The sequence below is a fragment of the Peromyscus maniculatus genome, chromosome 11, assembly GCF_049852395.1.
Source record: "Peromyscus maniculatus bairdii isolate BWxNUB_F1_BW_parent chromosome 11, HU_Pman_BW_mat_3.1, whole genome shotgun sequence".
Lineage (NCBI taxonomy): Eukaryota > Metazoa > Chordata > Mammalia > Rodentia > Cricetidae > Peromyscus > Peromyscus maniculatus.
The window spans coordinates 16,137,059-16,163,710 of NC_134862.1; the positions used below are offsets into that span (position 1 = coordinate 16,137,059).

Sequence of the window (26,652 nt, forward strand, 5' to 3'; positions counted from 1 at the left end):
TTTTGTATGACTGTCTCTTTGTCATCTCACAAGACAATGCATAGTCTCCAGTTCCATTATAAGCTGAGTTTAAATAATTTTCATAGGTTAAATTTATCCTGGAATATATATTATATGTATGAAATGTATTCTAAACAGCTTGGACTCTGCAAATATACAACAGTATCTAACACAAACACACAAATACACACATGCATAATCACATGCATTCTCATATTCACACATTATGAACATACATAAATACATATACACATACACGTGTGCTTACACATACATGCATGCACATACATGCACATCCTGACACATGGGCGCAGGCCACAGATACATACATTTGCATACACATGCATATACTACATGCATGTGCGCACACACACACACACACACACATACACACACAACACACACGAAAGAAAGCCAAATTAGGACCTGAAAGGGTGTATTTTCCTGTGGGTGTTTGGCCATCATTTCTTCATCTTCAAAGACCAATGAAGGTCAATATTTGTTCAAACTCACAGGATAAGCTTCCTGCATCTACAGGAGAACCACTGGGATCAAACTTTCTAGTGTGCTATTGGTCACCTGTCCAGGTGACAGCTCCAGCTTAGGATTCTAATCAGGCATTTTTCTCATTCCTACTTAGCAGAAGGAAGACACAGAGACTGTAGTGTTTCCCATGGGAGCCCTTCTGCCTCACACATGTGAACTGAAATGGCTTTATAGATGTGCATGTACTGACTGAGCAGCACTTTCAGATCATGGTTTCCTGAGTAATCAAGATTTTCAGTGTAATTTACAACTACTCAATGGGAGATCATGATTAGCTATTGGAGGTTTTACCCCATTGTATTGAGAGAAAAAAAAAGAACAGATTCCCACTGAGAAAAATGCAGTTCTAGAGGAGAAACTTCCAACTCTGATGAGAACTGAGTTGAAAGGAACACTGTCCTGAAAAATGCTCCCCCTCTCTCACCTTTATATTTTATACATAATCATTTGAACAGCATACTTTTTAAAGCAGAAAGACATCATCTCTACTTGTAACTTTTTGTCTTCCATATTTTCCCCGTTTCCTAATCTTATCATCCTATAGTACACCATCTATTCATTTATTTAGACTGCTTATAAATGAGAATGTCTGAACTTGAACTGTCTGTGTGGGTGGGTGTGCACATGCACTCACACAGATGTAGACATCATATAAGATATTGATAGATGGGAATGGAGAATGATGTGATATGTGCTTGTAATGAGGAAATATTTTTAAAGATTTATTTTCTTTTCAAGTAAGTGGTGTGTGTGTGTGTGTGTGTGTGTGTGTGTGTGTGTGTGTGTGTGCGCGCACGCGCACACTCCTGTGTAAATGAAGCTCCTCTCACAGACCGGAATCACTGGGTGCCTGAAGCTGGAGGTACTGGCATTTGTTTGCCACCTGACTTGGATGCTGGGACCTGAACTCAAGCACTCTGGAAGAACAGAACTCATTTTTAATCATGGCCCCATCCCTACAGCCACAGTTGGGAGAATAGAATAAATAAAATTTCATTCCTTCAAATATTAATTTTTCTAAACAGTCTTTTTGAAAACTGCCTATGCCAGGTCTTTGACCCTAACATGAGGAAGACTGAGGCAGAAGGATACCTGTAAGTTGGGCTAAATAGTAACACCCTGGCTCAAAAATCAAACAAATAAATAAAACTTTACAAAGCCTCTTCTCCTGGCTTCAAATATGCCAAAACCTTAGAGTAATTACTTCTGTGAATTTTATAGTATATATCCTTATAGTAAAAGAACCCCATGCCTTCTAAATAATTAAATTAAATTGAAAGTTCATTCATAACCCAATCATTTAGTAGTGTCATAGTTCAGTTTATATAGCACCAAAAACATTGTTTTTAAAGGCATGGTCCCCAGGCATCTTCCCAAATAGGCCTAGGACTCCTGACCTTTGACAGTTGGGTTTCACTCTCACACATTAACCAAAACACAGTGATATCAATGACACTTCTGGGAGCTGTGATTTTGATCTATCTGTCCAGGATTCAGCATTTTTCTCTTATAGCTTTCAATGCTGTTCCTTTGTCTTGCAGTTTTGATATTTTACTGATTAGTACATCATGTAGAGGCCCTTTCATGACCATGACCATTCTGACTAGTGTAATACGTCAAGACCCTTTCTTGACCATGGCCATTTGAGGATCTGATGCTTCCTGTGATTGTGTGACCATTTCTACAGTTGTGTGTGTTGGGGGGGGGTTGTGCTCTCATTTACAGAGTAGATTTCTATTTCTTCAGTTTTTATTTTATCCCCTTTTCTATTCCATGGGTGTTTAGGTTTGGTTTCTTACTCTTGTCCCAAAGATCTTAGACTATGCTGTGACATTTGTCATTCGTCATTTGTTGTTATTCTTGTTTGTCTTTATTGATGCCTGAATATAATATTTTGTTGACCTTATTTTCCATTCCTAATACCATTCTTTCTGCTTTATCATGTCTCTTTGTGATGTTTTCTACTATGGTTCTTTTATGACTTATTGAGTTCTTTTTTTTTTATTTCCAGCACACATGTTTGTTTGTTTTTAGTTTCTTCTCTTTCTCTTCTATGTTGTTGACTTTCTCACGTAGGTTCTGGGTTGACTTCATTCTTTTATTATCTACTTGTTTGTTTTCCCCGTTTAAAGTCATTGGTAATTTTGAAAGTAGGTTTTTGAATTCACATCCCTTTCAGTATCTTTACAGTGTAACTGAGAAAGCATGGTATCTTGAGGGTGTCATTTTGCCTTGCTTTGTCATATCATGTGTGATGTTGTATTATGGTTGGTTCCTGGTTTTGTACTGATAACTCTTCCTGCTTTATATAAGGATTTTCTTAGTGATCAGTATTTTCTTAGATATTCCGTACCCAGTGCCATGCATAATAGAAAACACAAACTGACAGCCATACCACCAAATAAAACCTGATCTATACTACACCAAAATGAACCAAAACACAGAAATTTTACCAGCATGTACAATGGAACAGAAAATGGCAAAACTTATTTAGGTTTAATTGTGAAAGTAAGTATTGGAGGTAAATGTAAAAATAGTAAATGGATGAAATAAAGAAAAGAGCACAAAAGAGGGGAAACAAAGGAGAAAATAACAGGATTAAGTAAAAGAAAGGAAAACAGAACAATGGATTAGAATTTTATGAAGAGGAGAGAAAGTAATAAGAGGAGAATAAAAGTAAATAGATGGCCAGATAAAGAACTTATGTAAACAGAACTACAAAAATATAAGAAGTGTAATGTTTGGTAAAGCTTTTTAAAAACTAAAATTAAAATGCAATAAAACTATAATTTAAAAAGAGAAAACTACAAAGGACAAGATAAAAAAATGGACAAAGGGGGTGTTGTATAGCTTCTTTCAGGCTCCTCTAAAGTGTGAGTGTGGAGGAGGCAAGGAGAGCCTGGGGTACATACACTCTGCTTTCTGTTGCATTTAGTCTGCTCCTAAGCCTGGGCAGGATGCAGTCAGGTGTCCAACAGAGCTGTTCTCCTGCTCATGGTACCACCTCTTCTTTGTGTACCCTGACCCTTGGCTGTCCACACTTAGCTTTGCAGCTCCTGAACTGAACAGATTCTCTCAGTCTTTTGTGATTCCTCAATTATGCATCTTATAATAGCTGATTTTCTAGCTAAAGGTTGTCTCCCATGTATACTGGGCCTGGAAGAAGCAACCAGGACTGAGATACATACAAGTGGATCAACAATCATGGTGGGATGAAGGTATAGAAGTTACATACACACTCAGCTAGTGCTTTAGAATTCTCTGTCCTACTAGCAATAAGCCTTGTGACAGATAGATGGCTCCAAAAGTTTTATCACAAGCTGACCTTAGGCTCAGAGCCATTAGTATCTAAGCCATACATAGATGATGGTGTCAGTTCCTGTGAACTGAGGGTGGGGTCACCAGCCATCATACCCCTCATTACCCAAGTTAATCCTCCTGCCAACTAAACATGCTTGATGCCAGCGTCTAATTAACATGATATGATATCTTTAGCTGATCACATCTGTCCTTTGGCGCGCGCACACACACACACACACACACACACACACACACACACACACGCATGCTGCATTCTGTTTATTCTCATCTCCACTCATGCCTCACACCCATTCCTGTCATCTTCCTCATCCCTAGAGGTCCGTTTCTCAATTCATGTCTTTTTTATTTGTTTTGTACTCACTGATATTAATCATGACTGCCTTTGGCCATGTGTTTGAAACTGTCCACTGGAGCTTAGTGGGCTCACAGTTAGCTTACACAGTTGAAGACAATGACTGTTGCTCTATACAAGTCCATCGGTAGCATTGGAACACTTTGTCATGTGTGATGCATCCTCATCCCTACTCCCATGGTCTTCCATTCTGGGGACATGGCATGTTAATGATTATATCTTATTATTAGGCCCCCAATATAGGTCATTTCTTTTTCTAATTTAATGCAGTTTAATTTATTTTTTTAATTGGCATAAAAATTGACAGGATTCTTTAAAGTATTTTTATACATAGTTTTGATTGCTCATCCCCCAATGCCCACTCCTCTCCTCTATCTCCCAACCCCCATCTCTGCTTGCACCCTCAAACCCCCAGTATTTCTCCTCCGTCCACTTTTATATAATGTGTTCTACTATTATCCCTGTCTCTGATCCAAAACAGGTCAGTCTTAGCCAATAGGATCCTTTTCATATAGCGCCTGACCTCCTCTTTGAGAAAGCAGGAGAGGTAGAATAGAACTCTGCTCCACTTCTGGCCCGTTCTACAGCAGGAGTATGAGCTTGTCCTTCTGTTTCCAACAGAGTCACCTGACTTACCTTTTGGATGAGACCTCTGGCTCCCTAGTCTCTACCCTACCACTGCTGAGAGCAGCTTGCTCCCTGGGCTGAGAGTGGCTTTCTGCTGAGTCACACTCTTCTGCACACTTCTCAGGATGGGGTCTGTCACATCCCTGTGGTTTCTGATGCTGTCCCAATCATTCTTTTAGAACTATCTTTTCTTTGCAACCTTTTTCTTTTTACTCACTGTGTTACATATCAGCCTCCAACCTTCCACCTTAGAAAATATCCAGAAGGGAATCTGCAAGAAACACAATCAAGTCATTGATACATTAGATTTAAGAACAGAAACAGAAGACAATAAAGTACAGCAGTTTGAAGAGAACAAAACATTCCTTCCCTGGGGATGTAAACAAAAGTCAAAACCATCAACAGGACTTCTGGACACAGCATGGCTGTTGCACACATCATCTCCCTGCAGCTCCACCTATCTGCACAAGACCTGTACAAGATCAAGACAGTCAAAATTCCAGCCAAAGGGGTGGGGAGGTCCCAAGGCTGCATCCCTACTGGAGGAGCTACTGGCAGTCACTGGCTCCTAAGGGTGTGAGAGTCACTCTCCTTTGGGGATACAGCTCCTGGTATTTTACTCTTGCCCTAGTGGATGACACCAAACCTATGTATGTACAGGGCATAGTACTCAGACTGGCAGTTATAAACAATAGCAACCAACATGGAAAGTGGGTATGAAGCTTCGAGGGTGATCTTGTGGACTTCAAGGGAGCAGGGGAGGTAGTGGTGGGTGGGTGTGATAATATACATTGTACAATGGTATAGAACATCAAAAGAATTCCAAAAATTATATAAAAAGCAACAGCAGGATAAAAGCATACCTGGGCTGGGGTTATAATCTGATAAAAAAACCATTTATGGCTGGGATTGTGCTATATCCGTGGACAATCTGAGAAAGAAAGCGCTACATTCACAGGAGGTAGTTAGTCTATCAGGCTCAGTAACCCCCTTAGCATTGAGGAGCAGGTTCAAGACAAACAATGGACACAGATTCACATTGAACCTCATTGAAAGTTCACCTCCCCGCCCCCAAAAAAAGCCCAGTCTGTGTATGCACAGTTGTCATTGACAGTTCCTCACCCTCATGAGTCTCCTCTGTTCGACTATTATTCCCGACATTTCAGAGCTCTATTGCTGACCACCCAGAGGGGCTCCTCCTTATTGGTCCCTCCACCAGACAGAGAGTTGACCTAGCAGCCTGGGAACTGCTCCATGGCTGGCCCTAGAGGGTTGCAGCACCACGGACCCCAGACCCCAGACAGAGCTAAGCTAGGACCCTCTCAAAGCAAGGAGCTCCTGAGTGTTCCTGTCTGCTTCTGGGATCTAACTGTGATGCAGCACCAGGAGCCACTTTGGAAGGAATGTTACTGACTCCAGAGCAGGGAGTGATCGAACAAGTACACAGCACAAGGAGAAGGCCCCAGATCCTGGATCTCAGGCCGTGACCTTTTCAGTTTTACATGCAATTGTTCCTAAGCACAGATTTCCAAACTTAATTTTTTATTTCAAACAATGGTTGGCATTGGTGGTAAGAATTGAGTCCGGGGGCTTTGTAGCTGCTAACCAAATGTTCTACCACTGAGGCACACCTCAGCACCTTTTGTTAAAATGGAAGATCTGCTGGTGGACTTCAGGTCTCTGTCTGAGTCTGCTGTCTTCCTATAGCCAACAGTCTGGCCCTGCCTACCTAGAAGATGATGCAAACCCCTTGTGGTAATGTAGCAAAGGAGAGCTGGACACAGAGGTGAGGTTCTCCCTGCAGCATGTTAGAGAACTATTATCTTTTGGTCTGTTCATAATGAAGTCATTTGCACTTAGGTTTTATGGTGGAAAATAGACAGGATCAGATTTAGGAGCAAAACCACAGTATTTATTCTCATTGTTTGCTACGTTAAATTATAGGTCACAATGGGAAAAATAAAGGAAGGTAGAGTCCTGAGTTATCACCTCTAAGTACCCGTAAAGACATGCTACAGAGTTCATACTTTAAACAAAGTAGGTTGTTACATGTTCAATGCTAAGAGGAATTTTATCTTGCCAATAAATGCAAGTGAATCTCTTTAGCTCCAAATTCCCATATGCAGACAATTTACTGTTGTAATCAAGATGATACACACAATTTCACTTCAGTACCATCTGTAACTCTATTGGTATTTTAATAATAATGAATAAAAATATATGTTGGCAACAAAAAAAGTTACTTAAAGCAGCAGGATCTTAAACATTGAGCAGTAACTTCTAAGAAGCTGTGCTAATGTGGGATTTACTCCACATTCCGTGTGCTCCTCTGTGCTGTGAAAGAACATCCTTGGGGTGTGGTGCTCATGGGCATGAAGAACCAGTCACCCCCACCCCTGAATGTTAAATGTCAACCTTCTTGGGTTTCCATGCAAATACCCAGAAACAAACCAGTGAATTTCTTCTTCTTCTTCTTCTTCTTCTTCTTCTTCTTCTTCTTCTTCTTCTTCTTCTTCTTCTTCTTCTTCTTCTTCTTCTTCTTCTTCTCCTCCTCCTCCTCCTCCTCCTCCTCCTCCTCCTCCTCCTCCTCCTCCTCCTCCTCCTCCTCCTTCTTCTTCTCTGCTGTCTGTCCTTTGGCCCTCCCTTTCAGGAGGAAGTGTCAGAAATGCACTGAAGGGAGAAATCAGGAAGCAATAAAGATGTAAACAATTGTGAAACTGCAAACTGTCGTTTCTCATGGGTTTCTACACACAAGAACAATTTCTTTTAGCAATAAGATATAATAGTAAACACTACTTATAGTCTTAGTTCTGTCACTTGTCATTGTGATAAAATACATTGTATTCAGTGTCAAAAGGTTCAGGCTGAACAGGAAGGGGATGAGCTACAACACATTGAGATATGCCCCCAGTGGTCCATTTCTTCCTAGAAGGCTCCGTCAGATGAAGGTTCCACAGCCTTCCATACATGACCCTCTGGAGACAGTTCTTATTCAAAACACAAGGCACATTAAATAAATTGTTATGAATAATATAAATAATGGCGGCTTGCCTCACACAGAAGTGGAACTTACCCAGAAGTCACCAGTGCATAGTGATATACCTATGTCTTGATCCAAGCTAGTCTAATAACAGTCCTGGATGGATTTTATCATCTCTTTAGGCTCAAATCTCCTCATTTATAAAGGGAATTCAGAAGTTTTTCTGGTTCTGTAGACCCAATAATCTTTGACTATTAGATTACGCTATTTGTAGATAGGTCAAAGGGTGTGTCAACAGCTTCTGAGCTGTAAAAGCAAATGAGCTTTTGGTCCCCAGGCAGGCTTTGGTTTTATTGACATAGGGATGGAGCTAAGCTGGTGTTTCTTATTTAAGTTATAAAAGAAAAGAGCAGAGATCTGGGGAGAAGGCTCATTAGTCAACAGGGTTACTGCTCTTGCAAAGGGCCTGTGTTCAGTTCCCAGCACTAAGTTAGGCAACTCACAACAGTCTGGACCTCCTGTTCCAGGAATGCTGTTTTGACCTCCACAGAACCTACCCACATGTGCACACACCCACATGCCAACATGCACATACCTAAATAAAAAATAACTTTAAATACAGAGAAAGCAGAAAAGATGATCATTTACTGAAATGATGGTAATTTGTTAAAGAAAAATAATCATATCATGTTTAATTAGGGTTTGGATTTTAATTGCATCTGCAATTTGGAAGGAATGCCACAGGAAGGAGAATTTTGAGATCTCATTCTGCAATTAGTCTGTTGTGCATTTGGTTATATCTGCTTCACAATTTCCAGAGAATCCTAATGGTCTATCTCAGAATAACACACTGTAAATGGGTATAGGAAAACCTGATGTTCTCTCCCTTTCTTGGTCAGGGGACTCTGTAGAAATGCACATATATTAAAGTAGGATATATTAGATTGATTTGCATGACAGTCTGGGTAAGTGACATGGCTGTTTTCACACTGGAGAAGGTGAGAATGGGGAGCTGCTCAGAAAGGAGGCTGGAGACTCAGGCACCCCCACCCTGTCTGGCACAGGAGGCAGTATACTTCAGCTTCCCTGTCTGGTACAGATGACAGCCCAAAGGATTCCTGGAGAGCTGTTGGACTTCAGTCCACACTGGATGACCAAAGAAGTTGAGGTATGATGTCAGTGAAGGCTGGCATCAATAGTGTCAGCAGCAGCAACAGAGCAGAACTCTTGACAAGGGTAGATGAACCTGTCAGTAAGATGCTAAGATAAGCAAGAAAAACAAGCAAAAACTTTTCCTTTGTACTTTCTTCTTTCTAGGTGCAACCAGAAGGTGCTGCCCACATTCCCAGTGAGTTTTCCTCCTCCAGCTAACCTAATTAAGAAAATCCCCGATAGTTGGGCCAAGAGACTACACTCTTAGTTGATTCTAAATTTCGACAAATTGACAACTAAGATTAATCAGGATAGCTCCTCAAGAATTATTTCCAAACTGAAAACACTTCCCTCTGCACAAGAAAGTCTGGTACCCTTGATGTTGAGGCAGGAGGATTGCAAATTGGAGACTATAGGCTACATAGACACAGGCTCACAAAAGGAACTCCCTCCAGATCAGGATTCTTTACTCTTTTACCTTCTTTAAACACACACACACACACACACACACACACACACACACACACACACACACACCAGACATAGCGTGGGGAGGGGATTCACAACTTGTGAAAACACTGTAGGATACCGAGGAAGGAAAGGAGCTAAAATTTGAAAGACAATGTGGTAGGCAGCCTGTAGGAGTGGTGGAGCAGATGGCATTTCCTTTCCTACCTTTCCAGACATGTGTTGGGTGTGAAGTCAAACCAGCCTCTACCAGGATGTGCTGAACACACCCTGTGATCTCCTTCTCACCAGGCTGCAGCCTCTTCTGTACTTCTGTGTCCTTGACTCCCAGTGAGCCCTTGGCATAGAAGAGCCATCTGTAACACCAGTTCTTTGGGTGTTCACAGCACAGGAGCAAGTTCCTAGGAATAATAAGTCTCCTCCTGGATGACAGCAGGCATCCCAGAAGCCCATGCTGTGGTCTGCTCTCATGTGGGCTTCATACTGACTAAGGCTTTTCTTCCTCCTGATCTTATTCCATCACAGAGTTCATGGCTGGATAAGGTACAGATGCCTCTCTGCTTGACAGACATGAAAACACAGTTTACCTAGATTGTATTCGACATCGTGACAAGAGAAGAACTATATCTAGGAACTGGGACCTCCATGCTCTAAAGGCCCAGTCTATTCTCTGTCAGGATTACTGAGTAAACATGGAGATGCCACAGGGAACCACCTTCTTCTGCCAGGTGGAAAATTTTGTTTTTATCATTGTTTTGAAACAGGAGAGCTTAGGTTCAGATGAGTTCTTTAGAACCTACTCTTTAAGTTTACCAGGTCTGTGAGGACAAGACACTTCAGATTCTCCCCTGGGCATGTCCCTTGGCTGAGGTCATTGTTCACGGATTTGCTGATGCCCAACTTGGAAACATTGTCCTCAGAAAGGTCAGAGGTGGGAATAGGCAGTAGGGAACATGGCTTTTATTGCTGTGAGGGCAATGGGTTCTTGAAGTTCAGGTCCTCCTAAAGCTGTTGTCAGAGGAGCACAGAGAACTGGAATGTGAACATGCTCTAAGCTTTCCCTGCAGAACATCTGTTTATACGCTTATATTTGTGAATGGTCTGTGAGCAACCTGCGGTGTATGGCTCTGTTTTGCTCAGATTTATCCCCAGTGCCCATGTGAGGACAGGAACAAATAGAACCTTAAAATACATGTGATGCCTTAAATTTAAATAATTAAGTCACAGTTATGCTTCCATGCTGTATGCATTTTAACAATTTACATGTGTATTCCAGGGCTACAAAAGGAGAACAATTAAGCACCAAGGCTGTTTTCTAAGTGATGTGGGATTCAGATTTTTTTTAAAAAAATATAATCAGTTCTATTAGAATACAAAATACAAATTTGTGGAAAAATGAAAGGGTCATTGTACTATAAAACTTGATAAGAAAAGCTTAGGAGATGACCAGAGCCAGGAGCACAGTGCTTATAAAGGTTATCCATGACACATAGAAAAGTTATCAGATTCTAATAAGGGTAATTGCACTGTGTGAGCTTGCCTCTGTGTGTGTGTGTGTGTGTGTGTGTGTGTGTGTGTGTGTGTGTGTGTGTGTGTGTGTTCTATTGCACAGGTGCACATGTGTGTGGGTACATATGCATTTTGGTACATGTCTGTGTTTCTGTGGAAGCCAGAGATCAATCTAGTATCATTCCTCACAATACTGTCCACCTTGTCTTTGTAGACTGTGTCTCTCAATGGGCTGGAGCTCACAAAATAGGTTATTCTAGCTGGTAAGCAATCCTCAAAGATTCACTTGTCTCTTCCTCCCTAGTGCTGGTATTTAAGAGGATTTTTATCTGGGTGATTGAACTCAGGTCCTTAAGGTTGCATAACAAACACTTCCCAAATTGAGCTTTTCCTCCAGCTGGATCTGATGTTCTGATCTCTCTTGATGACAAAAGGGTCATAAGCAAATGCAATTTCAGCCTTGTATTTGAGAGAGAGAGAGAGAGAGAGAGAGAGAGAGAGAGAGAGAGACAGAGACAGAGACAGAGACAGAGACAGAGACAGAGAGAGACAGACAGAGAGAGAGAGAGAGAGAGAGAGAGAGAGAGAGAGAGAGAGAGAGAGAGAGAGAGACTGAGATCATACAAGTGCTTAGAGGTGCACATGCACCTCTCTAGCCTGCATCCTGTGTGAGGAGTAAAGCAGCCACACACCCTGTGGTCTTTTGCTATATTCCCCTAACCCCAGAGCCCCCAAGCTGCCATTGCTGTGCTTATGATGTTTCCCTCTCCAGTTGGGATATGACTCTGTTCCATGCCTGTCAAACAATGTTTAAGCATTTGCATTTGAGAGGAACCTGAAACACAGTTTACTGGGTGATTTTTAAACACACTTAAACAAGAATTCAGTCCTCACGTTTTTTAATTATTCTTCCTGCAATTACCTGAAACACAGATTTGTAAGACTTGGCTGGATAAACAAGCATGATCCTGTGTAAATGTTCTTTTCAAATGTCAGATCAGTTCCTCCCAAGAGCCTGCATACCAGAAAATTTACCTTGAGTGGCACATTTCAAATCTGTTTTGAATAAAGTCTGTCTAGATTTATGAAGTCATTTTTCAGTGTCTTAGAGAATCAATTGTGGATAAAATGGAAAAATGGGAAAGGAGTGTTGGCTTTGTGAAGTTAGCTAGTTGGTTGATTGATTGGTCATTTCTCTTGTCCCTGTCCTCATCATTCACCATCCCTCTCTTTCCGCACACATTTACTTGAGTTCTATTATACAGTAGATTCCTTGCTCAGGACATACAAAAACATGGACCATCTAGTGGAAGATTCAGGAAAATGCATCACTACAGTACATGGATGACTATGCTCTTTAACCTGTCTTGTGCTGCTGTAACAGAAACAGGAGACAGGGTCACTCATAGGAACAGTTGTTGGCTGGCATTTCTGGATGATGGGAAGTCTGATATGAAGGTGTCAGTATGTATCAAGGCCAAATGGCTGAGTCACTCACCATGGGACAGAAGGAAAGAAGCCGAGGAACTGCAGTTCAGAAACACTAACCTCACAAGGACAGTGGGGCTCTCATGGCTTAATCACCTCTTAAAGATCCTGCTTCTTAGTTTGTTTTCATGGTAGTTAAATCTCAGTGCTACCTTTGGTGAGCACAAATGCTCAAACAGTTATCTATGTGGCATCTGCTAAGTGTGAAGATCAGTACTTCCATGTGAAATCCAGTGACTATGGATTAGTGTGAACTGGGAGGGACATAACCATGTTGTCAAGACATGTCTCTGTCAATGGCTCCATTGAACCAATGGCCCCATACTTGTTTAGTGTTACCAATGCAACCTTAGAAAGTACCTCACTAGGGAAGGCTAGAAAGTTAGCTATTGAATTTACTATTCAGCTCAAGATTGTGCAACATCTGAGACTTCTCTCTTTACTTCTTGTAGCATAAGTGAGCTATTAGGTAAGTAGCACATTTCTCACTGGCTCACCTACAAGTTGTAGTAAATTCAAAATTATCCTATTGGGAAGGATATTGGTGCAATTATTATGGCCACTCCACATAGTTAAAAGGAAGATTTATTTAGTGGGTAACTTACAAAAAAGGGAAAGGTAGGTTGTGGGGTCTGGGGAAGGTGTATCGAAGTCCAGCAGTATTCTCTGGAGCTCTGCTTGGTCAACCTCCACCATCTAGGGTCCCGGAACAGAGAGAGCGTGCTGGCCCATCCAGATCTCGAGTGTCTCTGTACCTCCCTTAGCCCTGTCTTGTAGGCATGACAGTTGCCAAAGCCTCAATGGGGGTTGGAATTTCCAGATCAAAGCTGGAATGGCTACAGAAGGACACATTTATTGCAAGCGTCCTTGGAGGCTGAAGATGGGAGATAAACAATATCCTCCTGTAAGAGTTTCCTTTCTTATGGACTCAACACAGACATGCTGTTAGGATTTGCTCAAATACTTAACTATAGAGATGGATTGGGAGCAGCTCTTTTGACTCAAACAAATCTTCCTGAGTTTTGGTTGGCTATGATACTCACTAGCATTGTGAATTTGAACCCCTCCAACCTTCATTTTCTCTATCTATGAAAGGAAGTCATACCGTGTTTGAGGGCTAGGAGAAGTAGCCACAATAGTGCACACTGAAAAACAGTCCCCAACCTTTTCCAGAGAAAATGGCTAAGAAATGAGAAGGTGCATTTTTCTTTCCAATGAAATATAACCTCTCCTGCTCTCCCTATCTTTTCAGACAACTGTGATGACCCATTGGCCTCCTTCCTCTCACCAATGGCTTTCTCCAGCTCCTCAGATCTCACTGGAAGTTCCAGCCAGGCTCAGTTGAACTGGAGAATGGGTAAGTATTGTGACTAAGCCCTAAATCCATGTGTTAGATGAAGACACAGTGAAGGCTTAGGAATGAGGAAGTACTGTGTCTATGCAGGAGTCACATCCAAAGTCAAAATCCAGAAGGAAATCTAGGAGGTTCAGTCTCTCACAAAAATACTTCCCATCATGTAATAGATAGTCACCACGTGCTGAACCACATCCCTCCAACTCAAAGATCCACCAAGCAATTATTTTGGGTTTGTATTGTTTTTCTTGAGGTGCTAGCCCTGGAAACCATGGCTTCAGGCGTGTTAGAAAAGTGCTCTCTCATGGAAGCACCATAGCCATGCTGTGAAATTCTTTGTGTATGTGTGCATGTACTTGTTTGTGTACAGATAACATATGAGTATATATGCAGGTACACATGTATGCACTATGTCCTGGGGGAGGGACAGAGGAGAACCTTGAGTGATGTTCTTATGGGCCATCTACTCTATAATGAGGAAGGGTGTCTTACTGGCCTTAAGCTTGAAGGTTAGGCTGCCTGGCTCTCTGTCTTTGCCTGATTGCAAGCATGTATCAGCAGGCTTATTATTTTTTTTAAGAAGGATTCTGTGGGATCGAACTCAATTTATCCACTCAGCCATCCCCAACCCTATGCTATGAATTCCTTTTTTGGTCATCCTAAGAAATATTGTAGAAGATTATTTTTAAAAAATATTTGCTTTATTATGAACATTTCACATGTCAGCATAAATGGTCATCAAAACATGCTTCATTACTTTAATGGAATGCTTATTAAAATATTTCAATACATTTAGTTCTATTGTGAGATTAATGTTACTATTTTAAAGTAAATAGTAAATGTACTTAATTAAAGGTAGGAACCCAAATAATCTGTAACCCTACCAGATAGTGGGTACTATGTATTATTACTTGGTCTGATAAAACTAGAGTAATTACACGTAACTAATCTCTAATGCAAACTGAACTTATCCAACAGGATGTTGGATATTGAGCTGTATTTTAATCATATTTTGATATTGATTTTGTTATATATAGAGATAGATACAGAGAACTAAATGATTTCTCTTTTTAAAGACCTTAGCTGATAAAATTCTAAAATCTGTTTAGTATTATAAACTTGTTCTTGGTTTAAAAATAGTTGAGTGCCAGGGCTGATGGGTGATGCAAGATGGTTCAGTGAGTAAAACTGCTTGCCTCACAAGCATAAGGGCAGGAGTTCAGATCCCCAGAAGCCATGTGAATGCCAGCACGGTGCAGAAGCTGCCTGCAGTCCTAGCATTCAGGAGGCAGAGACAAGCCAGGCCTAGAGCAAAGCTGGCTAGCAAGACTAGTTAAATAGTGAGTTCCTGGTTGACAAGAGAGCTTGCTCCAACATGTAAGGTAGAGAGAAACTGAGGAAGGCCTGCTAGAGTTTCCTTTCTATGGTCCTGTGATAAAACACTCAGACCAAAAGCAGTTTAGAGAAGAAGAGCTTATTCAAGCTTCCAAGTTACAGTTCATCACTGAAGGAAGCCTGGGCAGAAATTGAAACTGGAATCTGAAGGTAGACCTGCTTGCTGTTGCATTTCCTCTGACCAAAGATCTCCCTCATCACCAATGAAGTGCAGTGGAAACCATGAAGGAACAGAGCATTGCTTGATGATTCACTTGCAGGGCATGCCTAGAAAGTTTCATAATACAGTTTGTATCCACTGGTCCAGGAGATGATGCAGTCTACAGTGAGCATCTAACAATCAAGATAGACCCCGTAGACATGCCAGAGAGAGAGAGAGAGAGAGAGAGAGAGAGAGAGAGAGAGAGAGAGAGAGAGAGAGAACTGGGTTCCAGGGCCACTGTGACCACCACCACCCCTGTGCTAGTCCTTGGCTCCCTTATATTCTCGGGCATAATCTGTCAATCACTCAAGAATTCTTTCTTAGGTGACTCTAGGCTATGGCAAATTGATGGCTAAAGAAACACTGATGTCAACCTTTGGCCTTGTTACACACAAGCAAGTGCATGTACACCCAGGTACATTCAAACACACACACCATTCACACAGATGTATATACAAATTATCTATGTGAAAGTGTAGCATATCTGTTGGCCTTTTCTTATTCATGCCAACTCCTCTAAACTGTGCATCAGGCTGACTATCTTGTATTTTTCTATTTTGATTTACCTTTTCATTCTGAAATACATTTTTGTTGGTAATTGAATTATTGATATTTTAGCTCTCAATGGGTTTAATTTGTTAACACTTTATGATTTTGAATCTCTACCAATTCTGATTTATAGTTCTGTTTATACCCTTCTAGTTATTTCATGCTATGTGTTACAAGCTCAAAATTATGATGGTTATCAATAACCAAAAAGTCAGAGTCATATTTTATTTGAGAAAGCCATTGAAGAATACAGATGTTTCTCCCTATCCATTGGGTGGAAACAATAGAAAACTTGCCTATGTACTGAACATGAATGTTTTTCTTGTCAATTTTCCCTAAACAATACTGTACAGCAGTTATTTATTTAGCATTTATAACATTTTAGAGGTTGCAGAGAATCACTGTTCTGTCATTTTATACCAAAGACTTGAACATCTGTGGATGTTATGCAGAAGGTTCTGGAACTGAGCATTTGTGGATGCCAAATGGCTGTACTGTTCTCAATGAAAAACAAATCATTCCATCATAGCACACTGGGGAGACTATTCATTGTCTGTTCTAATACTGGCCTTTGACTAATCTTATAAATAGCAAGTTTTATTCATTGTTGTATGTATATTATCATACTAGCCCATAGAAAAACTATTGTGTGGTATTAATTAAAATACCCACCAAATAGAGTTGATGAACTTCAGGAAAATGTCATAGTTTGTCCAACATCACATAGCAGGGAAAGGGAAACACTTGATGTCAAACCCAATTCAATTGAGTTCAAGATTCATGCTCACTACTGCATACAATAGCAGCTTGATTCTTTAGCAAAGGTTGGAGAAGGCTGGGTCAGGAAGAAGAATGGCTTGGAAACTAACCAGCCAGAGCTTACATGCCAGCTATGACTCGGCGGTGTTCCATGGGCATCAGCACTCCACTTGCTAAGCTTGCATTTGTATCTTTGACATCTCTGGATGATACCTGTCTTGCAATGTTACCTGAAGAACCAGGCTAGAGGCTCATGTTGAGAAGAATTTTGCCACTGTGAAACAGAAAGCTGGAAATCAAACAAGAAGGCCCCATTTTCACTTCAGGAAGAAACATGGGTTGAGACATTTTAATAGTCTCTAGAAGTGCTTCCAAGACAGTTATTCTCATCTCTACTCAAATTGTGTGGTACAGGTCAGCACTGTCTATAAACTCTTTATCCACTTCTGGGGAAGTTGCAGATTTGATCATTTATCTCACTATAAGACAGATATTGATGGGAGACATTGATGGAAGATTAATTATACCTGTCCTTTTCTGGCTTGGGCACCTCTACCTCAGACCAGTGTGTGTGTGAGAGGAGACTGAGGTCTTACGTCTCTTTGACAGAGTCTAAACTGAGAAGACTAAGCAGAAGCTGAAGTCATAAAGTTGGAACAGAGAGAATAGAACTTCCCCTCTAGCCTGGGAGCAATGTACTGGCAGGATTCTCCACTCACAGGCCCTCATCTTCCCTTTGGGAAAGGCAAAGTGAGGCACTAGAGAGATTGGCACCCTAGTTCCCACTCTTGGTCTGAACCACCTGGGCACTTTTGCTCAACCCAGAGCCTAGATATTTTATATGGATATTGATCAAGTGAATGTACAAGTGTTTCTGGGAGGTTTTATAATGCAACCAGAGTTACAAGCTAATCATTTGGGAGCAATAGATGAATAGCCAATACCGTGACTATTCAAGAGTACCTCTTATATGTTAGGTACTGTGCCAGAATCTTTAAATATGATTGACCAAAACAGGTAGGAATACTATTTCTAAGAGCTTATGGTTTGAGAGGACTCTCAGTTGGCTAAGTGCTTGCTTCACAAACATGAGATCCTAAGTCCATCACCCATAGAGAAGTCCAGGCCTAGTAGTGTACACAGTAATTCAAAAGTTATGGGGAGTACATGGAGTCAGAAGGATCCTCAGGCCATGCTGGCCATCTAGTCTAAGCAAAAGAGTGAGCCCCTACTTTAGTGAGAGACCCTGACTCAAAAGAACAAAAAATCTAGTGGAAGGGCTGGAAAGATGGTTCAGTGGTTAAAAGTGCTTGCTTGCTCTACCTGGGGACCCAAGTTTGGTTCCCTACTGTCACAATGGGTGGCTCACAACTTCAGCTTCAAAAGGTATGATGCCCTCTCCTGGCCTCCACAGGCATGCCACTCACATGCAAATATCCACACATCGAGACACACACACACACACACACACACACACACACACACACACACACACACACACAAATTAAAAAATAATAAAAATAGTTTTAAAAATTAGTTTGCATTGGGAATGTAAGCACACAAGCCAAGAACTTGGAGTCTAAAATGTATGCACATGAGTGGATAAAGTAATGAATATGTGTGTATGCAAATATATTCTACATAGGGAATGTATGTACATATGTTATGATTACATTAGTATAAAACATGAAAGTATGGTAACATTCTGTGAATGAGTAGGCAACTGTAAAATTTAGCAAACCAACAAGAAACTACATAGCATTAATTGATTTTGAAAATTTCAGAAAGTGATGATTTATTTATTTATTTTTTCTTCTCAGACTAGATTCATGTCCTATTAAGTCCCAAAGAAATGAGAGCCCAAACATCCCTTTGCTACATGGAGTTCTTTAAATAGCCTCTTTCATTTTATGAATGGACAGATAGTAAATAGATCCACCAAAGCAGATAGTGCCTTAGGCCACGAAGGAATCAAGGAGTTTTCCCCTTAGTACTAGGATGTGTATCTAGGCATTAAGTCTTGTTATAAGCTTATGTAACATAGAACTGGAAAAAAAGCCCACAAGAGCAACATGCTAGGTACCTCATAGAAGGCCTTGCTGCTTCACCTCACAGTATGTCAACCACTTTCACAGAGGAATCACCTTCGTTGTCATTTCCAAGGTGATGGAGCTTCAACACAAAGAGGAACATCATGGTCATGCCAGAAATTCACCAAGGAATCTTCTCCTATATCCTCACTCTCATCCAGGGATACTCTCCCCATGTATCCCTGGATGAGAGCATCCAGAGCATCCTCATAACTTCAGTAATGTACAGATAATTAGATTGCATTGTTCTTATTGGTGCAATTATTTTCCCCCAGGGTGTTACTGAAGCATAAGTAACAAATTACTTGTATACATTAAATTACATAGTGTGATGTTTTGACATATGTGTGCATTGTAAAATTCTTAACACAATCAAATTAGCTGATACAGCTTTCTCTTTCCCATACTCCCCTTGGGTGTGTGCATGAGTTGGTATTTGCTTTACTGACTCATTGAATTTCAAGTATACAATAGCAGACTGTCATAAATAAGTCACCACACTATGTCATTGGAGCATCAGAATTTCTTCTTCTCTTGTTTCCGTGACTGATCTTTAACTCAGGCTGGCCTGGAACTCACTTTGCAGTTGAAGATGACTTTGAACTTCTGATCTCCCTGCCTCTGTCTTCTCAGTTCTCTGATTATAGGCTTGTATGGCCATACCTGAATTGTACAGTGCTGGAGATCATGCCATGAGCAAGCACTCTACTGCATCCTCAGTAATGTTGTGTTTTCCATGACAGCAAACATTTCGGCAGCCTGTTTTAGTTAGTCACATTCATTTCTTTCTTCAGGACTCCACTGCATACAAAATCATTGTCCCTTCTAAATATCCATTCGCCAGTTTTGACATATGAATATATACAAACAGACACACTAAAACATAGCCATCTGTCTCTAAGCTAGATTTAAACTCTTACAGATTGGGAATTAAGATACACATGCAGTTTTTTTTCATTTCCAACGATATGGCTTACATTGTTAAGCAATAAGTACCTGTTGAGTATGATGTTTGGTCAATTAAAGCCAGAGGCCTCATAAAAATGCAGAATGAGCACATCAAGGTATATCCAACTGATTAAGAGGTGAAGCAAGAAGGCAGAAAAGTTGTTCAAGAAGTGAGAGGTCTATTGAAGAACAGAAGGAAAAGTGAAGTGTTATAATGAAAGATATAAAAGAAGTTAATGTCTGTATTCATTAAGATATTCTGGAGAGATAAAAATGTATATATGTTTATATACATTTATTTAATATGCATATGGGCACATATGTGAAGAGACACAATAAACAATTAGGCATATAATAGATGACACAGAAATGCAGGGGGAGGCTCATTGTGGTCTTGTGGTCATGGAAGCTGAGAAGGACCCCAGTGCGCAATCTACAAACTAGAGAACCAGGGAAGCTGATGCATCCCTGTGAGCCCAGAGCTCTGAGAACATAATAGCTCTTGAGATGAAGCTTGAGAATGGGTAACTGCCTCTGTAAATCTCCAAGCCCCAAGGTGTTTGAGCCTGAAAGCCTGTGAGCTTAGAACAGAAGGTAGGTGTCTCAGCCCCAGAAGGGGGGCAAGTGCACCCTATCTGATCCTTCCAGGGATCGCATGGTGTCTTATCACATGGTGTCTTCTCACATGGATGAGAACTGATCTGCCCCACTAAGTGCAGTGATTGAAATGCCTGTCTCTCCTAGAGACATCGTCACAGAGACAATATTTTACCAGCTATCTGAGGGTCCCTTAACCAAGTCAGGCTGAAGCTTACAACTAACCATCATCACATCTTAGGTGAGAACAGAACTCTACAGGGCAGACATTCATACACTACTAACACGTGGCTTCTGGGTATCTGAACATCTAATCAGTTAGCAAGCAGAAAAACTTGCTGTTTGCAAAGACATCGGCTTGGTCTGGACAACTTGGTAATCATGAAGTGGGTGCATTACAAAGGAGCCCTGGGTGCTAGTGAAAGGACACACTGCTCTTCCTCATGATTTCAGAGATTTGTCTCGTTTTTCTATCATAGTTCATTCATTCACTCCTGTTTCTGTCACAATAATTAACAAATTCCTTCTGCATTGTACCATCCAGCTTTCCATACAAATGTTAGAGATGGTGCTATTATTTTCCTGAAGATGGAATCCAAGTTGTAAAACATCTCATTCCTGTCAGTGAATCCCATTCTGCAGGCCTGCAGAAAGTCAGTGGTGAGGACTAATCTTTTCTGGGAAGATAAGAGAAACATCTGTTCACTACAGACAGAGCACTGATAACATTCCAAAACAGGAGTCCACTCAGGTCTAGTTTAATGAACCACTGAGGTTATTGGGGTTCCTTGCAGGTCTGTGAGTGAGAGACCACTTACAGGAACGTGGAGGACTCATCACTAGTAAAGCACTGAAGAGCCCAGCTGCATCCCTCAGCGGCTCAGCGGAGTCCAGAGTCTCCTCTCTAAATGATTACAGCTGGTATAGCATCTGAGCGAGGCCTCGTGAATATTGTAGGTTTGCGGAACTTCGTGAGACTTTCAAGTTGTGTTTACTTCTTGAGTCTCTGAAGCCTTCTTCCTACATTGAACAAAAATATTTTAATTCGGGGGAAATTTCTATTTGACAAGCCATGTCCTTGCACTCAGATCCGGTGAACCATTTTACACGAAGGAAGGACTTTCTTGCAAGTCTTGGGCATCATTTAAAATGTTTGAATCTCCTGTGAACCACATACGATCCACCTGCACTGAGCCTGGATAAAATATTTTATTCCAATCTATAAGAGCAGAGGTGAATATTCTCAGGTCTGACTATGCAAAGGAAGAAAGCACACAGCTGGTAGATGTACCCCAGCAGAGACAATGATTATCCAGGAAGTCTGGGCTCCAATCCGAACCAATACAAGTGTAATGAGTTCCATCAGGGAAAACTCAATTTCTTAAAACATAAAAATAAAATAAAAATTGCACCCCTAATACAGCTGTTGTGTAAATCAAGATCTAGCAACCCAGCCCAGGAGCTCAGGACTGTCCAGAATTGCTCTCTCATTGCTGGAGGGGATTTGCTGAATGGATTTGTTCTTTTACTTCCAAGGCCCTTCTGACCTTCATCTCATCTCACACAAGGGAAATGAAAAGCAAGAAAGAGCACTAATCACTCTTGAAAAGTCCTGGAAAATGCACTGAGCTGAGGTCAGTGGCCACTAACTTAGGCGGCCAAGTCACTGCATGTAATTACAGCTTAGGGAGGATCTCTGCGTGTCACATGTGATGTGTTTTGTGGTGAGAAAGCTTCAGAGTTGGGGGATTAAGTCAGATGGGCTTTCACAAACACTGCACAGGAAATTCAGCCGCTGCTGGCCACGTATCAAACTGCCAGATGTGATCTAAATTAGGGGAAGAATTTAAGTTACCTAGCGTGATTAAAACACAAATAATCATAGAGGTTTTAGTATCTGTAAGAGGAAAAATGTTCATGGTTCCCTTCCCTGTAAAACGGAATTCACAAATAAAATAATTATGTTTAACATTATCCCTTGAAATTTTAAGTATTTTTCCTTACTTGAATAAATATTTTTGAGATGTTTGCATTTAGAATTTCAGATCATATATTTTTGCTATGACACTTTTGTTTACATGAAGAATTTGGTTCTTTTACATCAATGTATTGTCAGCTTCCACAGTCCATAGAGGAATGAAAAGGCTTTGATATCTTGACTTCCCGTTTTGGTACAGAATACAACCCCCAGCCCCCGCCCTGAACACATTCTCACATACCACACAACATATACAACACAACACACACACACACACACACACACACACACACACACACACACACACACACCATACATGGCACATACACCAGATCATACCACACACATTCCACATATCTCTCTCTCTCTCTCTCTCTCTCTCTCTCTCTCTCTCTCTCTCTCTCACACACACACACACACACACACACACACACACACACACCAGACATGGCATATACACCAGATCATACCACAAACATTCCACATCATACACATACACACACACACACACCATACCACACACACATACTATGCACACACAACCTTTCTTGGGCAGAACTAGTCATTAAGAATCCATGGAGGTCTTTAGAAATTACTTTTCATTTTGAATCATTTGATTATGAGGAGACGAGACTGGAAAGAGTTTGGAAATCAGAGTTCATTAGTGTGATTAGCCTCATATGTTAGGTAAGAACACTGAGAACCACATAATGGTAGTGCTACCATGTCCACTTTCTTAGTAACAGCTCCAGGCTCTTGTGTAGACTGTCTGAGGCTGCATGATGTGGATTTAATGTCCTTAAAACAGGTTCAGGGCTGGTGATGTAGCTCACTTGGTAGAGTACTTGTAACATTCAGAAAGCACAGGATTCATTTCCCAGTGCTGAATAAAGGAGGTGTGGCAGTGCACCTGTATTTCTAACACACAAAATGGAGGTGGAAGCTAGAGAAATAGAAGTTCTAGGTCATCCTCAGCAACACAGACAGTTTGGGGACAGTCTGGGCTAGAGATCCTGCCTCAAAAACTAACAAACAAAACAAACGAAGAATGATCTAATTAGACTTATAGAAATGGTCAACCCATTTCCTCTTCTTATGTTCATTTCTTTTCATCTCCATAAGTGCAGTGTGTCAAAAGCCTAAGGGCTGCCTCTGTTTTCCAATTGATAGCTTTTAACTTAAACAGGGTGACTTAAAGCACAATGAAAGAAAAGAACAGGACTGTTAAACACTGTTGTTTGTCTAGTGATTGGTGGTTACTATTTGTCAACATCAGAAAGAAAACAGCGACAATCCTGTGCCTCTTAAAATGCCATGAACTGTGAAGAGAGCCCTTACTTCCCTCCTCTGGAGAACACATAGCACCTTTTATTAATATTAGTCATGTGGTTGCACCAAAATATCCCACAGATGCAACCCAATGGTTTGTTATAGCATGCATTGCTTTTGTGATGTTGTATACATGTGTATGTGTCCTCCTCCATCCTCACTGCCGTGTGTGTGTGTGTGTGTGTGTGTGTGTGTGTGTGTGTGTGTGTGTGTGTGTGTCCATCCTGGGACATGAACCTAGGATCTCATGGATGCATGCTAGGCAAACACTCTAGGCTCAGCTACACATTAAAATGTGTTTCCCTATATAAAAAAAAGTATTCAATGTAACCAGGTCTGTGCAGAGAGACAGACCAGTAGAGTACCACCATCTTCCTGTCAACATCTTCTGAAGCTACTAAATCCACCCAAACTCTCAGCCAAATTCAGCAGTGATCTCCAAAGCACAAAACAAAGTTAACATATCTTGCTGGTATTTTGTGTGTGTGTGTGTGTGTGTGTGTGTATACATGTGCACATGCTCAAGAGCATGTACATACATGTGTTTGCATGCCTGAGCAAGTGTGTACATATGCATTCAGAGGCCACAAAACAACCCTGAGTGTCATTCCTCAGGGGCCATCCTTTTTATTTTTTTAAGACAGGGTCTCTCACTGGACTGGAACTTACCAATTTGCCAGACAAATCCTAAGAATTTTCCTGTCCCACCTCCCCAGCTCTGGGATTATAACTTTGTGTCATCACTCCCTGCTTTTTAAATGTGCATTCTGGGAATCAAAATCAAGTAAACAGGGTTGTACAGCAAGTGCTCCATCAACGGTGTTAACTTCCAAGTACTCATCATAGTATTTACATAGAAGGAGGGAAATTATTTGTCCCAAGTCCCAAAAGCAAACTGTAACTCTTTTAACTAAAAATACAGACTTAGACTGGGCACTGACTTTAAAAGAAATTATCAAGAAAACATGTTAAATGTACTATGCACAAGCATATAAAATTTGTTGGTAATAGGCTAAAGATTTAAGTGGTAATGTCAACAAGACTTGTCATTTCAAATGACTAAGGTTTCATATCTCCATTTGCCTTTCTAAGATATTTAAAGGGTGGATTATTTTTCTTATATGTGCCCCAAATGAGGAATGCTATCTTACTGTGTTGTTAAATCTTCTACATTGTTTTACTTATGGATGGAACTAAATAATTATAAATAAATCAGATAAGCTAAAAATAATTCACTAAAATCCACCAAGAGTTCCTTAGGCTTGAGCAGTAGATATCAACTAGTGTAGTGACTTACCAAATTTAAATGGAGCTAAGCAACTCATTATGAGAAAAATTCTAGAGCAACTATCTTTGATAGAAACTTCTTCGAATTCAGAAATTAATAATTGTGTCATACCATAGAGTAGTTAGTCACCATATAAAGCAATCGAGTAGCGTGGCTGGGAGATAGCTTATTTCATAAAGGGTTTGCTTTGAAAGCTTGAGACCCTGTGTTTGTTGCACAGAGCCCACATAAAAAGCTGAGTACAATAGAATACATAGGTAATCCATAACTGTGGAGGTGGAGACGAGATGAATCCCTGGGCTTGTGGGCTTCCCAGCCTAGAGAAACAAGTGAGTTACAGACCAGTGAGAGACCCCGCCCCCCAAAATAAGGTGGACAGCGCCTGAGAAATGATGGACAAAGTTGACCACTGATCTCCATACAGGTGCATATATGTGTACCTGTAAATGGGCACACACACACACACACACACACACACACACACACACACACACACACACGTGAGTGCACACACACACAGTGACAGAGAGAGAAAGAGATTGAGCATTGAGGTGTAGCTGGTTTCAACAAGAAAGTCCAATCAGTTTTATCTAATTTAAATGTAGATATTCAGTATCATATTGAACTATTAATCAGCCTTCAAACTTTTATATGCATGGCCATCCAACACATTTATATAAATAGATGACTGTTTTATGTGTATATGAAGAAATTTTGGGTCTGCAAAGGGAACTAATATGAGGCATTCTTAATTAAAACTAAACTGGAAATCTTTTGAACCTCAATGAATTCCTGGCTGCCTCATACTGTCACATGTAACTTCTGGCCTGTGAAACAGAAAGATAGAAATTCTCAATATACCATGGCCTTAATGGCTTCACTCTTCCAAGGATGAAAACCATTGTTTTTTTTGCGGGGGGGACACTGAGGCAGATTGTCTTTTGGGGCAATACATTTCCTAGAAGAGGTATTAATGCTGTAGACAGACAGCAGTGTGGTGGAGCTCTGAGAGAGTTCAATTTCACATGGCAAACCAGGGGTCTCTTCTTATAGGTTTCAGAGGAAGGAGGATGCCTTGGTGTGTATTCCATAGCACAGCCCGCAGCCAGACTGTCCCTGATTCCCAGGAGGCAGGAAGTGAGTGGTCCTGCACGGTAGGGAATGAACACAACTTTGAGGATGTGGCAGAAGTGTGCAAGATGAGCACATCTAGTAAGGATACTCATTACCCCATCAGCCCTTTGATGTCCCAGATTCCAGCAGCTTCACCCTGGAAATGCCCTGCAGAAAGTGAGACTTAAATTTGAATGTCAAGTAAGGTCCCGAATCCTGGAACCTGGAGAGTCTTCTAAAGGGTTACACATTCATAGACAGGCTCTATGTGTGGCAATTGCCTTCTTTTTCCCAGATGCAGCATGTGGGCATGGCCTGATTAGCCCCAACCCCAAACTTCACAGAAACTGTTCATTGAAGGACACCACAGCAAAGCTGCCTGAGCCACAAGCACCTTCAAAATTACAATATTTCACAGACAGACACACAGGTGAGAAGTGGCATCCAGGAGCCTGCTTGTGTCCACATCTCTCGTACTCCACCACCTGACTTCATCATTTAGTCACGAAGACAGAACAGTAGAAACCATGGGGATGTTCCTTTCAGAAATGAGCTGATGTTGAAGAGACTTGTGAGGGTGTGATTCCTGGAGAAGTGTAGTGAGGGA

At 41.0% G+C, this 26,652-nt stretch overlaps 1 protein-coding gene across 1 annotated transcript in view; it reads left to right on the top strand.

The window, feature by feature from the left end:
* Positions 1–26,652, top strand: part of LOC102912016 (contactin-associated protein like 5-1) — a 922,425-nt gene that overhangs the window by 177,815 nt on the left and 717,958 nt on the right. The window contains exon 2 of the mRNA XM_076547187.1: positions 13,696–13,800. Within this exon, the coding sequence (XP_076403302.1) occupies positions 13,696–13,800 (105 nt within the window). The remainder of the gene's footprint in view (positions 1–13,695; positions 13,801–26,652) is intronic.